The sequence below is a fragment of the Orycteropus afer genome, unplaced genomic scaffold (genome assembly GCF_000298275.1).
Source record: "Orycteropus afer afer isolate SDZICR_OR568_19922 unplaced genomic scaffold, OryAfe1.0 scaffold00015, whole genome shotgun sequence".
Classification (NCBI taxonomy): domain Eukaryota; kingdom Metazoa; phylum Chordata; class Mammalia; order Tubulidentata; family Orycteropodidae; genus Orycteropus; species Orycteropus afer.
In genome coordinates, this window is record NW_006921602.1 from 13,317,045 (window position 1) to 13,333,154 (window position 16,110).

The window sequence follows — 16,110 nt, forward strand, 5'->3', positions numbered from 1 at the left end:
TGGCTGCCTGGGCCTTGGTGATGGAGAATTGTTTGGGTTGAGAATTCATTCTCCATCAATCCATAGATTCATAAACTTGGATAAGAAAAAGATTTAACTTCTCAAAGTCTCAGATTCCTCCTCTATAGAATGGTAATCATTACACTATCCTCATAAGGTTACTGAAAGGATAAAGTGCCCAGCATAGTGCCAGGCAAATAGTAGGTATTCAATCCATACTCATTCTCTTCCCCCAGTCCAACTGAATGACACCAATGAAGAGTTAATTCTTACCTTAAAAACCAAAATTCTCTATGCCCAAACCCTTAAGGCCAATGATTAGTTTATGTCAAAGGCAAATACCACCAAATAACAAACACCAGCTTCAGGAAAGAAGAGCTTGGGTATTAGCTGTGCTTCAAAGGTTTTATGAAATCACAGAATCTAATCCTTACAAAGGTCATTGCTAGGGCTTAATATCTTCCCATACCATCCTAGGACCCTGAAAGTGAGCTCCTACTGTTATATACCAACCTTCCATTGCACTTATTGCAATTGCTTTCATGAAATTATTCATGACCTCTCCCAGGGTGGGGATCATGCCTAGCACAGTGCTTGACACATAGAGGATAAATGAATAAATGAACAAACAAACAAAAAAGTTTCCACTTGCTTTATCCCATTCCAGCCATATAACTATGTTAATGGTCCAGGGACCAGCTGGGATTACCATCGCCACTTTACAGATGAGGAAAGTAAAGTTCTGAGAGGCTGTCCTCATAGAGATTATCCAATGAATAAGTGGTGTGGCAGGCAGTTCAACCCAGATTTCCCAACACCAAACCCTGCATTCCTTCCTCCATACTCCTGTGCCCTTTGACTCATCAGCTTGCCCTCAAGTCTATTCAGATGTGACGTTTTAAAGGGGCAGTGCTCCCTGGAACCTTCTGTCTGGATGTGCCATTTGGTGGCCTGCTGCCACATTTCCAGTACAGAAGGTCCACTTTCCACCCTAACCATTGAGTAATGGGGTAACTGGTTGGCTGACACCAGCCTCAATCTGAAGGTGGCAAAGCAAGTCTTTATATGTCAATTGACACAAGCCTCAGGAAGCCTCTGGCTGGAAAGGGTTCCCACAGTCGGAACTTAAGCAGGTTAGGTTTGTGCTGTTTGTTGGTGGCCTCTTGACATCCAGCTTAAAGATTGCTCTTTTGAGGTCTGGTCACTCTTTTCCTTTCTGTTTGCTTCCCCCCTCTTCCCCCTCAGATCCCTTAAGAATTAGAAACAAAGAAAAAGAAAAGAAAGGAAGGCACTAAGCACTAAGGGCAATTGGATCTCAGTTTATATTCTCAATTCTCTTTTAATCGCTATCGATTCCTTACTAATTAACCAGGTCTCCAATCTAAACATGCACTAAACATCTCAACCTTCTCTTTCTCCCCATCAAATTCGGTTCAAAATCTAGCTTTATTGTCCTATGATATCCACTCTCCCCTTTTGTTTTATGCCTCCACATCTCTGGGAGTCCCTGGAGAATACTTAGAGGTACACGTTTAAGGAGAAATTGAATTTAAAGTTTAGTCAGACTCAATGAGAAAACTCCTGAGTGGGAGTAACAAGATATGTGTGAATGGCCCAGTTTACGTTAGTGGTGAGATCTGGGGCAAATGATTTCACCCGTCTCGTTCAGCTTTGCATCTATGAACTCACAGTGGTTCTTAGCTAAGCTCTGCTGTTCCCCTTGTACATTCTATCTGCTAAGCAGACTGCCTTAGATGACAAATCAAAGACATCAATGTCTTACACACACTGTTCTGGAGCTCACTCACGGTTCTGGATCAGGAGCTACAGGCAGAAAAGGTCATTCCTAAGACTACTGTAGGAGCTCTGGTGGCATAGTGCCTAAGGCATTTTGACTGCTATTCAGAAGGCTGACAGTTCAAGCTTGCCAGCCACTCCTCAGAACGAAGATTGGGCAATCTATTTCCATAGTGACACCGACTTGGAAACCCAAGGAGGAGTCGCTATGAGTTTGATCCGACTCAACAGGAGTGAGTGTGTGTATGCAAGCCTACTGTGGCCTGGAAGTGCTTGTAACAAGACTGTGTTTCTAACTATTGTTGTTAGGTGCCATCAAGTTGATTTCAACTCATAGAATAGAGACTCTGTGCACACAGAATGAAACACTGCCCAGTCCTGTACCATTCTCACAATCATTGCTACGTTTGAACCCATTGTTGCAGCCACTGTATCAATCTATCTCCTTGAGGGTCTTCCTCTTTTTCACTGACGCTCTACTTTTCCCAGCATGATGTCCTTCTACAGGGACTGATCTCTCCTGATAACATGTCAAAAGTACACACCAATATCATAATTCAAATGCATCAATGCTTCTTCTTGCTCTCGAACACAGAGTAGCTAAATGAATGGAAGAAATGATGAAGTAAAAGAGCTGAACAGAAGATTTCAAAGGGAAGCTCAAGAAGACAATGAAATGTGCAAAGACCTGGAGTTACAAAACCAAAGGGAAGACCACACTTGGTATTTCTCAAACTAAAAGAATTGAAGAAAAATTGAAGCCTCAAGTTGAAATATTGAAGGATTCTATGGGCTAAACATTGAATGATGCAGGAAACATCAAAAGAAGATGAAAGGAATACACATAGTCACTATACCAAAAAGAACTGGTCAACGTTCAACCATTTCAAGAGGTAACATGTGATCAAGAACCAACAGTAGAAGGAAGAAGTCCAGGCTGCACTGAAGGCATTAGCAGAAAACAATGCTCTAGAAATTGATGGAGTACCCATTGAGATGTTTCAGCAAACAAATGTAATGCTGGAAACAAATGTAAATGCTTGGCATTTACCTATGCCAAGAAATGTGGAAGACAGCTACCTGGCCAACTGACTGTAAGAGATCCATATTTGTGCCCATTCCAAAGAAAGGTGATCCAATGGAACATGGACTTTATCAAACACTACCATTAATATCACACGCAAGTAAAATTTTGCTGAAGATAATTAAAAAATGGTTGCAACAGTACATCAACAGGGAACTACCAGAAATTCAATCTCAATTAAGAAGAGGATGTAGAATGATGTCTGCTGATGTCAGATGGATCTTGCATGAAAGCAGAGAATACCAAAAAGATGTTTACCTGTGTTTTATTGATTATGCAAAGTCATTCAACTGTGTGCATCATAACAAATTATGAATGACATGGCCAAGAATCGGAATTCCAGAACACTTTGTAACTACTTCCTTAAAAAGACTTTAAAGCCCTTTATTAGCTCTAACAATAGCTGAGCTGACAGAGACAGAACAGTCATACACTTTGAACTGTATGTGGCATCTGCTTTCTGCTGGCTCTCAGCAGAGAAGCTGCTCTTCTCCAAAACCATGACTGTCTGACAAGTGGCTTTACTAGCCAGATAAGGTCAGCCCAAAAGTCCATTTAGGCTGAGAGCTGAGACTGACCAAAGAGAAGTGAGGGATGGTCTGGCCACTGTGACCAAGAGAAAGAGGGTGTGATGGGCCAGGTCACAAAACAAGGGTCATGAACCACGGCTGGGGTGGGCACTCTTCTGTCAACCACATGGTCTGAGCAATATTTGTAAGGTACAGGGTTACCAGGCAGGAAGGACACTGAGTCCAGCACAGTAAACAGCACAGAGACCCTCAGAGGCCCCAGTGAAACCAGATGCACAAATGACATTGGTGGTGGAAATAGAGGCAGTAACAGTAGCAGAAAGACTTAGGAATTACCAAGGGCAGTAAGTCAATAAGACCTTTGATTTAACAAGGCATCCACTAAATACAATGGGAATCAGAACCCCAAGTCTGTGACTAGATGTATGCCTGCACAAATTTAAAGGATAAGGTATTGTGGAAAACAAAGTGGACAGAAGTGAGCAACGGGTGACAATAAAATACACTGGAAACAGAACTTAGATCTGATCAAGATGCAAAATGTCTAGTACAGTGCCTAGCATATGGTAGGTGCTCAATCAATGCACAAAAGTCCCTTTTTCCCACTACAATCCCAGAGAAGGGATCCTCTCCACCACTGCCATCCAGGTTCCTAGCGAGTATGGATTTCTACGAACTAGAATGAGTTTTGTCTATTTATTTGTTACTGGGTGAGATTCTAAGCGCTCAGTAAAGTTGTGCACTTACACCACCACTCCTTGCTATTTGCCAACACTCAATTGATTTGTGTCTGAACTTCCTAGATAAGAACCTTATCAGGACGCACCACACAATCCACAGACATTCTGGATTTGAATGCAGCCACTCAATCCCTAACCTGTGTCCAGTCCAGGCAGGCACTGGATTGGGGTCCTGAAGGAGACTCTTACCGAAATGGCATTTTGCTTTACGGGGCTACTGAGTAGCAGCAGCGACCGACCGACCAAACTGGGGCCACGGAAGCAAATCCCTAGAGCCGCCCCTCCCGATAGGGCTGAGGTAAGCGGCTCTCACCCTAGTCTGCCTGCTGCTCCCACCGAGAACTGGGCACTGCCCCGGGGGAGCTGAGAGTCTGGGCTACAACTCACCTTAGAACTGGGGCGTCAGCCCTCTGGTAGGCTGGGCGTTCTTCACCCCCACCCCCACCTCCCGCATGATGACATCATTTGTTTGGGGCTGAGACTCTCAATAAAAGTAGCCGCGGTGAGTCCGGAGCCTGAAGCGCCGACGTGCTCGCCAAGGCGTCGGGCTGCGCGAACGCGGTCCAGATGCGCGCTCCGCCCCCTCCAGTGCTACGCGACCCCAGAGTTAGAACGAGCGGGAGCCGCGGGGCAGCCGGTGCCTGGCTGGTTCCCAGCTTGCGGAAGATGCAGCACCGCAGCCTGCACGCGGCGACTGTCCTGCTGCTTGTGATCTTAAAGGAACAGCCTTGTAGCCCAGCCCCACTGAACGGTAAAGTTTCTGCCTCTTTCTTTGCTAACAGTCCGAGAACTCAGCCACACGTGGACGGAGAGATTGCCTGCGGGACTCTTGAAAGACTTATTGAAATCATTCCTGGGGTGCAGGGAAGAGCATGCATTAGATCAAACAACACGTTTTTTAGAAAGGCTGCTTTCTCTCCTTTTGGAACGCACGTCCCGGTGCGGTTTGGAGGAGGCAGGTTGTCTTTCTATTCGTGCCTGGTTGTTTGGTGTTAAAATTAATTCGTTTGTTCTCTGAGCACTCCCAGCTCAGGAGGGGGTGGCCTTGGAATTTGGTGACCCGAGAGGAGAAAAAGAACCGAGATTTAAATTATTCTGTCCCAGATCCACGTGCGTCTGAGAGAGAACTGACTGACGTTCTGATGTGCGACCACCAGAAGGAGTTTGCAGTCTCCGCAGGCAGAACGCCAGACAGTGGTGGGTGCTTTTCTTTGGGGGTGAAACTTTTTTGTCATTAAGTTTTACTTCCAAATCTGAGGATGATGCATCCCATCTTTAATCATTGTTTTTTCTCCAGAAGGGCTGTACGGCTCTGAACGTACATGTGCTTGGGCACACAAACACACACCCTTTATTTCTAAGTATAATTAGTGCCCTTAACCCCAAGGGCTGGAGGCTGAGGGTGCCGAGTTGGGTGGGAGGTGTGGAGCATGTGGGTGTGGGTGGCCCTGAGCTGTGGGCTCAGGTTGGAGCAGGCAGTTAGGGTGATCGGCCAAGGGTCAGGTTAGTTAATCTTTTGGAACAAGAGAAGGGTGCCAGGGGTTTGCCTGTCTTTCCAACAACTGGGCAAGCACCTTTATGGGAGGAGTAGATGGTGACTTTTCTGGAAACTTCCTGAATGATGGTTGGTGGCTCTTGCCCTTCACAGGGTTTGCCCTCAGTTGTAAAGACGTTTTTGGGGGCTGTGAAGCTCTAACATTTGTGGATTGATTTCAGGACCCAGATTAGGTTGAGACATTTAAAGAGGAATCAAAAGTGCCTATAATGGCTGGAAATCAATTCTTCCTGGCTGGGCAGTGGTGTTAGGAAATTGGTCCTGATCAGCGTCTTAAAAACGCTGAGCCTCCTTTCTTTCTGGGAGGTCATTGTGCCCCAGAGGAAGGGCTGGGGAAGCAGGGGAGCTTGGCTGTGATTAGCTTTATGACTTTTCTTAATTAAATTCTAACCCACTGGTTGGCATGATGTGCTTGATATTTTCTCCCACATCTGGTTGAGGAGAAACAGACTGTAGGTGGGAGAAAGGAGTTACATGAAAGTTAAAATTTATTTTTAAAACCGCAAACTTTGACATGTATTCCCCTCTCCTCTAGAAAACGGTGACTGCAGTTTCACTGGAAATCTTTTTAGTTTCAAGCTGCCCCGAAACAAAAGAGAGAAGAAGCCATTCATTGGCCCCCTTTCCTGCAAGCCCTTTACTCCCCTCACTCTGGGGGCAGCCCCTCCTCCCTTCTTTTCCGTCTAATTTTCCCGCCTCTCTGCCCTTCCCCCGTCTCTTTTTCTCCCTTTTCCCCTCCTCCACTGCCCTCAGAGTCCTCCATTCCATCTCCTCTTCTTCCTCCACTGCCTCCTTTTGTCCCCTCTTCCTACCCCTTCTTCCTCCACTCTCCTTTCTTTCCTTCCTCCTTTGCCCTTCTTCCCTCCTATTCCTTCAAAATAAGGAAGGGGAAAATCTTCTAGGGAAATAGAGGGGACAGGCAGTCAGGGAATCCATTTTAATTTGTACTGGTAGCTGCCTACTGCTGGATCCTAAGAATAGAACACAATTTTTATTCTGTTATTTCTTATGCCAGTTTCTTGGCTTTTTAACTGCCTCAGGGGACAAAGTCAAAGCAAAACTCAGCAAGGTGTAGAATGCCCGTATTAATTTAAGATTGGGGGTGGAATGGGGTTAAGCTGAGAAGTGGGGCCAAAGTGTGGTCAGGTGAGTGTCAAAGAAAAATGTCTGGGGTCATGGAGGGAGGGAGCATAATGAGGTGAAATCAAGGATGTTCTGGAAAAACCTTGGAATTTTTAGTTGCTGTGGCTGTTTGGCTGCTAACCAGAAGGCCAGTGGTTCAAACCCACCAGCTACTCAGCAGGAGGGAAATGAGGCAATCTACTTCTGTGAAGATTTACAGCCATGGAAACCTAATGGGGGCTGGTATGAGTCAGAATCCACTCATGGTAGTAGGTTTAGTTTTGGTCTTTGGGTGGCTGTTTAGGATGGGATTCTAATGCAGAGCTTGCCCAGCCTGAACCTAGTGTGGAGATGACGGGTACTCGGGAAGGTTCTAGCATCAGGACAGGAAGAGGCAGGGCTCTGAACCCCTGACCTGAATCTTTGTAAATTTCTTCAGTGGACTCCCAGATGGACTGCCCAGTGTGAACCTGGGGCTACAGGTTCTAACAAGCATTAGCCAGCTGGTCTCCCAGGTAGAGTAGATGACCTTGTATGGGAAGAGAACATTTCCTCTCCTGAAAGTAGTAGTCAATTTAATCCTGTTGAGACTGCTACCTCTAAGCTCCAGGCTGGAAACCAGGATGTGCCATTTTAAAATACAGCACAAGTGCCTGAAAGGCTTGCTGAAGTCCGTTCTAAGCTGACAACATCTTTACCCAATGAACCCTCCTGACTCAGAGTATCCTCACTTCCTTTTACAGGACTGCTTCACCCCTCCTCTCCACCTCCTCAACCCCTCCAGGCAGTGTTGTACTCAGAGCACCAAGTCTTGAAGACTAAGCAGGCTTGCTCAGAGAAAGGAGGGCAAGAAAACTTGCTTTGGTTGCTGCTCCTTTTCAGGAACAGATCCTCAATCTTGTGTGACCACCTGAAGCTTTAAGGTCCCAGATGGTCACTAGCTAACATTTGTCCCTGAGCTTTAAAAGTATGATGCTGATGCCTTATCCAGGATGAGAGCTGTAATCATAGAGAAAACCTCAGCTTGGAAAGTTTGGGGCAAGATAGCAGAAGATGTAGAATATTAAGGCTATAGATTGATTTGGGGGCTGACAATTCAAATTTTGGGCCAAGGCAGGAGGGCGCAGAAGGCAGCAGGAGTTTTGATGGTAGCCTCGGGATCAGTGGAGTGGCCTGTGCCTTCCAGGGAAGAGGTGAAGATGACATTCCTGTCACTTGTGAAATTTTACATCCTGGGGCTCTTAGTGCTCTCCTGACTAAGTGGCAGTAATCCAGCTTCACATGTCTCTGGAAGCCACAATTGTACTTCAGTAGTGAATCCCACAAACAAGACACTGAAAGGAAATATCAAGAAAAGAGATTTGATATCTTGAGTAACTTGGTTCCAAGGCAATGCTTTCTTAAGTTCTTTTTCACTGTTATTTGAGTTAAAGTACTGGGATGGTAGTAAACTTGAGAGGTCAACACAAAAGTTGATTTCTCCATGGTTCTGAATATCTTCATCCAATTGCTATTTCAGGGGAGGTTAACCTTAGGACTATTAATACCCTTGGGATGTATAGCAAGTTTCAGGCAATCTGTAGACCTTCTAAAATTAATTATACATGAAGTTTTGTGTGTCTAGGCTTTTGGGCATTTTTGTGGGGAAAAGGTCTATGGAACTCATCAGATTGGAGTCTGGAAATAACCCAGCCCCCAAAATTTAGAAGGAGCTAGAAAGATTCCCCCAGTTTACAGCAAATAATGGTAAATGTGGAGAGACTCTGCTTTGACCCTTAGCAGTCACATGATCTTGGGCAGGTCACTGCACTTCAGTGGGCTTCTGTTTCTTCACTTACAAAGTAAGGCAGTGGGGTTTGGGTGTGTGAAAAAGGCCTAAAATCTCCTCTTCCAGAGTGGGATGTCAATAAACAATTAAAAAAAAAAAAACAGACTCACTGTTGTGGAGTCAGATCCGACTCATAGCGACCCCTCCTTGGGTTTCCAAGGCAGTATCACTACGGAAGTAGGTTGTGCAACCTTCCTTCTGAGGAGTGGCTGCTGGCTTTGAACCACCAGCTTTCTGGTTAGCAGTCAAATGGCTTAGGCACTATGCCACAGACCTCCTTCAATAAACAATACCTGAGCCTACAAATCAAGAAGGAGCAATACAAGCATGTTTTATAGAGATACAGAGATAATGCTAAAAGAAGCATTTAAAAAGGGTTAAAATGTTTGCCCTAGAGAGTAGGAAAATGGGTAGATAAGTGTTAGGGGACTGCTGGGTTTTGTTTTTGTTTTTTCATAAAAAGTTTTGTAGAATCATCTAACTCTTGAAACCATAAGCAGGTATAACTTTGATAAAAAGACAATTAAAAATGAAATTAAGTAAAAACATGGAGGCAAAGAAATTAAGCAGAACAACAACAAAATGAGGTTGTTGGGTGCTGTCAAGTTGATTCTGACTCACAGTGACCCCATGTGACGTAGTAGAACTGCCCCATAGGGTTTTCTGGGCTGTAATCTTTACAGGAGTAGATCAACAGGTCTTTCTTCCCTGGAGCTGCTGGGTGGGTTTGAACTGCCAACCTATTGGTTAGCAGTTGGATGCTTAACTGTTACAAACTAATTGATAAACCAAACTCACTGCCATCAAGTTGATTGATTCTGACTCATAGTGACCCCCACTGGGTTTCCAAGGCAGTAAATCTTTACAGAAGTAGATTGGCCCATCTTCTTTCCTCAAGTGGCTGGTGGATTTGGATTTGAACCACCAGCCTTCTGATTAGCAGTCAAATGCCTTAGGCACTGCACCACCGGAGTACCTTAAAAATGGTATTAAACCAGCTGGTGGGGATGGGTGGGGTGTGGAAGCTAAGTCCTAGGTTAGCTTTTAAGTTTAGCTTTTAAAAACTACCGTTGCATTGAGTAGGGAACACCCAGTTGAGATAAGTGACTAGATTGCTTCAATGAGTCAGTTTTACTTCACACTGATTCCCGGGAGGGATTTAGGAGCTGAATGTGTGCCAAAGGATGGGTCTCAATTCAGGGACCTTTCTGAAGGTAAAGAGGGAGGTGGGCAGGCAAGATAGGGAGAGCAAAGCTCTGGGATAACTTTAAAAATACGTTCTTGATGGAGGAAGTAAGGACCTTTATGTTTGGAGGGTATAGAAGGGGAGGTGGTAGGTGACTTTCTTATATTCCTGACAGAATGTCTTCTACACTCTCCTACCTCTCCTGAAATTCTAAAGGAGCTGGCTACTCCTCAAACACTTCCCTTTTGAGATTAGTTTTCTCCTTTCTACTGATGTGAACTGTTCTTTAGGGTATGCTGTCAAGTCGAAAAAAGCAAGGTAGGGAACAGTGTTTCTAGCATGCTAATGATTGTGTGAAAAGGAGGGAAGAATATAAATATATATGTGTGTGCGTAATGATACTGTGAAAGGGCTTGCAATAAACTGATGAAATTAGTTGCCTTGAATGGGAAGCAAGGAGACAAGGTGGAAGGAGCAGATTTCACTGTATATCCTTTGACAGCTTCAGGGTTTTGAGCCATGTGAATTTATTACCTTTTCAATTAATAAAGTCTGGCTTCTCTAAAATGTCTTCTAATGGCTTCTATGTGAGAAGCCCCCTCCCTAACCCTTTACCCCTGAGTGAACCCCATTATCCTCCCTAACCCATCTCTGCCTGAACATCAATCATCACCATGCTCCCTAACCCATGAGTTTTTTGTTGAGGCATTTGTTTGTGTGTGTAATTCATTTGGAGAGACTTGCTCCAAAGATGAGTTGGCTGTAACCTTTACAGAAGCCACTCACCAGGTGGTGCCATGGGGTGGGTTTGAACAGGCAACCTTTGGGTTACTAGCTAAGTGTGGGCTGTCTGTACCACCCAAGGACCTTCCTAACCAATGAGCTTTTGCATGAACATCACTGTCTTCCCTAACCATCAGCCTCTGTGTGAACACCTCCGTCCTCCTTAACCCATCAGCCTTTGCATGAATATCACTATCCTTGAGCCTCCCTCTGGAACACAGTTGCTCCAGGAAGCAGTTATATTGACACAGCCTCAATAGAGGTTTTAATTTGTGGGTGTCTACCTCTTTTTCAATCTCACTCATTTGAAAATAAAGTCAACCAGCTATCAGTGAAAACCTTATGAAGGTGCTTTCTCTAACTTGTTCAATTGTACTTACTTACTTTGTTTTGTTCTTTGCAGGATCCAAGTGGACCTATGTTGGTAAGTAGAGATTTTCAATATTTTTTGAGAGATGACTGTGTTTAAAGAGAGAGCCAGAAATTTCATGCACTGTGGAGGTTATTTTTTGGGGTAGAGAAGAGTGGTTCTTGCATTGTTAAAAGAGGGTCGTAAGGCTTCTCTAAAGGACGATTCCTTGCAGGCTCCACCCTCTTATGAGGCACAGGTTGCATACAAGACTTTCTCCAAGCAGTTGAGCCTGCTCTGTGCACTTGAACTTATGAGTCATAGTATTAAGGTTTCCAGAGTCCTGTAAGAGTTTCTAACACATCTATCAAGTGAAGATGCCTTGGAGCAGGAAGGGGCCTCTTTCATTCTTTAGTAAACAAAGAATAAAGGACTCTTTTCTAAGAGTTTGGCTCAGATCCCAGATTTTAAGCTGTCATTGTGTCCTGTAATTTCTTATTGTTGCCATGTTTGTGAGCAATCAATGGATTAAACAGTGATGATCAGTCCTTGTCTTTAGTGGAGAAAGAGAGAAGCATCAAGACTGCGATGGGGTTTCTGTGAGATTAGGTCAAGAATGATGCCTCTAGTTTGGGCAGGCCTGCAAGAAAACAGCTAGAAATCCACTTAGCTGGGGAGTCATAATAAATTGGGAATTTGGTCATTGGCTGGAACAGGAATGGGAGGCCAAGAGCCTGGGGCCACTGGCAAGTACTGGAATGTTAATAATGTCTTTTTAGGGGCAGAGTCACAAAAGATGCACAGGGTAGATTATGATGATGAACAGGAGGGTAAAACTGACTTCATTGCTCTGAAAGTACTTGCAGCAAGCAGAGATGTATCACAGAAGTTAAAGCCTTGGGATGCAACAGCTGTGGCTTGGTGATAGCAGGGAAGTTGGTTACTACATTGGAAGCAGAGTCCACAGAAAGATCTGGCTAGCTTTGCCAGAGTTAGGCTTTGGGTGCCCACTAGCCCAGAAGGCATAGAAAAGTCACTGAACTAACCAACCAGCTACCTAGAGGTTTCCTCAGCTCTAGTATTGCATAGCTCCATCATTACTAACATTCCTGTGCACTTATTATGTGCATGGCACAGTGTCAAGTAATTAGAAGAATAGGCTATGGTCTGTAGCTGGGAATTGTTTAAAGCTCACAGTTCAAAGAATATCATAGGTAATAATGAAGACATTGCTGCTCTTCATAAGATTTTCACTGAGCAATTATTTGAGAAGTCGATGGCCTCTTCCTTCTTCCAAGTCTGTCTTAGTCTGGAAGCTCCTCTGAAACCTATCCACTATGGGTGACCCTGCTGGTATTTAAAACATAGCCTCCAGCTTCACAGCGACATGCAAGCCACTACAGTACGACAACCTGACAGACAACTGGTGGACAAGGCAGTGTTTCATTTTGTTGTACATAGGGTCGTGGTGAGTCAGAGCCGAGTTGATGGCACCACCACCACCAACAACAACAACAATAATAAAGACAATAAATAAATTGTACAGTGCTCTGATTGTTCAGAAGAGGATGAGAGCACTAGGGCTAGAGGTGAAAGAAGGCTTCCTGGAGGAGGAGGGCTATCACTTGGGGCTTGGAAACATGGGGTCGCCCTGAGTCCGAATTGACTCAATGGCAAATTGGTTTTTGGTACTCAGAGTGGGCTGGAAGGTCTATTTGTTGTTGTTGTTATGTGCCATCGAGTCGGCCTGACATAGCGACCCCTCCTTGGGTTTCTGAGGCAGTATCACTACAGAAGTAGATTGCCCTATCTTCCTTTGCTGGTGGGGATGGTCTATAGGTAGGGTCAAACAGGAGCAGCATGAAGGGGCAGGCTAGGCTCTTCATATTTTGTCCTGTAGAGGAAGGGGCAGGACAGGAAGTAAATTTGTGTTTTAGGACTGGTAAGGAACACTGGTGGTGCAGTGTTTAAGTGCTCGGCTGCTAACTGAATGGTCAGCAGTTTAAACCCACTAGCTGCTCCCTAAGAGAAAGATGTGTGGTAGTCTGCTTCCATAAAGATCACACACATACACACACACACACACACACACACAACCCCAGAGCCATTGCTGTTTAATTGATTTCAACTCATACTGACCCAATAGGAGAGAGTAGAACTGCCCCTTAGGGTTTCCAAAGCTGTAAATCTTTATGGAAGCAGACTGCCTCATCTTTCTCCCATGGAGCATTTGGTGGGTTCAAACCACTGACCTTTTACTTAACCACTTAACACTTAACCATTGTGCCACGACATCTCCCCTATAAAGATTAACAAAACAAACAAACAAAAAAAACCCAAACTCACTGCCATTGAGTTGATTCCGACTCATAGCAACCTTTATTGTGTTTCCAAGGTGGTATATTTTTCCAGAAGTCAGTTGCCCCATCTTCCTTCAGTGGAGTGGCTGATAGGTTTGAACCTCCAACTTTCTGGTTAGGAGGCAAATGTCTTAGGCACTGTACCACCAGAAAAACAGAAAAACCAAACTCACTGCCTTCATGTCGATTGCGACTCATAGTGACCTCTCTCCTTGGCTTTCTGAGGCAGTATCTCTGCAGAAGTAGCTTGCCCAACTTTCCTTCCAAGAAGTGGCTGGTGAGTTTGAACCACCAATCTTCTGGTTAGCAGTCAAATGCCAGAGCTCATCTATAAAGATGCAGCCTTGAAAATCCTATGGGCACTTCTACTCTGTCCTAGAGAGTCGCTATGAGTACAGATTGACTGGATGGCTATAAGTAACACTATGGTAGGGGATGGAGAGGGAAGGATGGGAAGGAGTCAGGGAGGTATTGGCCTTTGTAAAAACCCAATTCTAAATCTTAATGTCTGATTTATGATGAAGGAAATCAGAAGGAAGGAAAGGGCAGGTCAAGAGACCTGACAATGGATGAATGGGTAGAATCCTGGACCACAGGGCCCTTTGGGTCGTCTCTGTGTCTGAGAGGTGATGGGTGCTGTGGCAGCCATGGAAAGAGTCTGACCTTGGGTTTGGGGCCTTATTCTGTAGCACCTTGAATAAGTCATTTGAGCCCTGTAGGTCTCACTTCCCCGTCTGTGTGCTGAGGGAGGGATTGTCTAGGTAATTTTTTCAGCCTATGGGTTGAAATCACCAAATTGGAATCACCTGAAATAGTTTCTAAAAATGCAGATTTATGGGCCTTACCCTGGATGTGGAGGAGGGAGAGAACTTGAAAAACCTGTATTTTTTTTTTTTTTTTTTAATTGTGATTTAGGTGAAAGTTTACAGAGCAAATTCACCTTCCATGCAGCAGTTCACATACACTTTGTCTCATTGTGACATTGACTACAATTTACCCCAGTGCAACAGCTCCCCTCCCACTTCCTCCCCATAGTTACCTCTTCCCTGTGTCCATCCCTCCATGCACTCCTGCCCCCTGAGCTGTCTCCCTGTGCATAAGCAGCCCTTCTTTCTCCAATGACTGTTCTCTCCAAGAAGTGTATCTACCTCAGGTAAAATGTTCAACTCCTATGCCTGTCTTTTGTTTGGCTGGAAGCCACAGGTGTGGGTTCAGTTCCAGATCTGAAGGGCAGCTAGGGGCCATGGTCTCAGTGGTTCCACCAGGCTCTATCAGACCAGCAAACCTGGTCCCCTGAAAAACCTGTATTTTTAACTCATTCCCCAAATAGTGCTGTGTGTATTCTGTTAGAGAACCACTAGGTGATTCTCCAGACCCTTCTAGCCCAAGAGTCAGAGGTAACTTGCCCTATCTCTTTACTGGCCTTCCAGGTTTAGTGGAAACAAAAATTAAGTCCCTCTAGGACTCCCTGTTTCTTTGTTAAAGACCCCCTGCAAAGAATGAGATGGCTCTGGAAAGGAGAGAGACATTGTATCAAGACAGTGTGGAAGGAAATTCCTGCTGGCACACAGCCAAGGCATGGTGTTCCCTGAGGAAGGGCTTTTCTGTTGAACCATATCAACCAGTCCAGAACCACTTCTTCCCAACGAGTGGCTCTGGCTCTGGCCAGCGCTCTGTTCCTCCTGCCCTGCGCAATCAGAGCAAGCACAGGGCAGAGGCTAATGAGGCATGACATGCATGGGGTAAGCATAAAGGCAAATTTGGTGTTTCATTAATGAAATGAGCACATGTGATGTAGAGTCAGCCCTAAGTGACATCGAGAGTGGAAAAGGACACTTAAGGAGGCAAACAGGTCCCAGCTAGCAACTGGCACCTGTGCTCAGTCATACAGGTAAACAGAAGGTCCTGCAGAATACTGGAGAGGGGTGCAGGGGTTGATGTTGGTGGGGAGTGATGATTTTCAAACAGTGAGGGCTGCCCGGAATGGGGCAAGTTCAGCCAAATGCCACGTGCTGGTTTTCCCAGGCTGCAAAACTCAGCTCCTTTGCATGGAGATACTGCTGAGTCATCCTGCTCCAGGGGCCTCCCGCTGTCCGGAGCACATGGTAGGACTTCTAGAAGTACATGGACAAGGATCTCTATCCCCCATCACCTCCCCTGGCACTGAGTCACCAGGCTGACCTCAGGGATTGACCCCCTGGTGAGAGGAGAACCATCCTACAGCCAAGATGGAGCCAACATCTGCCCCCAACACCACCTCCCAGTCCCCTAACCCCCTACCTCTGTGAGGCTTCTCCTGAGTGGCTGAAGCTTGAAGCATCTGCTGGATATCTGCTGGGCTTTAGAACTGCTGAGGCAAGGGAGGAAGAGAGAGAGAGAGAGAGAGAGAGCGCCCATGGGGATGATAAAACACAGACCCTACTCATGGAAACCAGCCCTAAATCAATCCTTCTGAGCCCTGGCAGTTTTATCTTCTCAGAAATGAAATGCAGCCACAAGTCAGGTTGTCGCATGAGCTAAGGATAAACTCTAGCCTGCTGAAACAAGTCTGTGCTGTTAGAAGTCACAATAGTGGGTGCCCTGAGGGGTGGAAGCTACTGGAAGGAGGCACGATGGGGTGCTGGTGAAGTTCTGATCTTTGATGTGGGTGCTGTGTTCAGTTTGTGAAAATTCATCAAGCTGTTCACTTATGGAATGTGTACTTTTCTGAACATATATTATAATCAATTAAAAGGTTTTAAAAACTCCCGCTGTCTGGAAGAATCATCTTACCTCA

The 16,110-nt window shown here is 45.2% G+C and overlaps 1 protein-coding gene across 1 annotated transcript in view; it reads left to right on the top strand.

The window, feature by feature from the left end:
• The first annotated feature begins 4,817 nt into the window (after positions 1–4,817).
• Positions 4,818–16,110, top strand: part of CA12 (carbonic anhydrase 12) — a 78,598-nt gene continuing 67,305 nt past the window's right edge. The window contains exons 1-2 of the mRNA XM_007958022.1: positions 4,818–4,902; positions 11,029–11,049. Of these exons, the coding sequence (XP_007956213.1) occupies positions 4,818–4,902; positions 11,029–11,049 (106 nt within the window). The remainder of the gene's footprint in view (positions 4,903–11,028; positions 11,050–16,110) is intronic.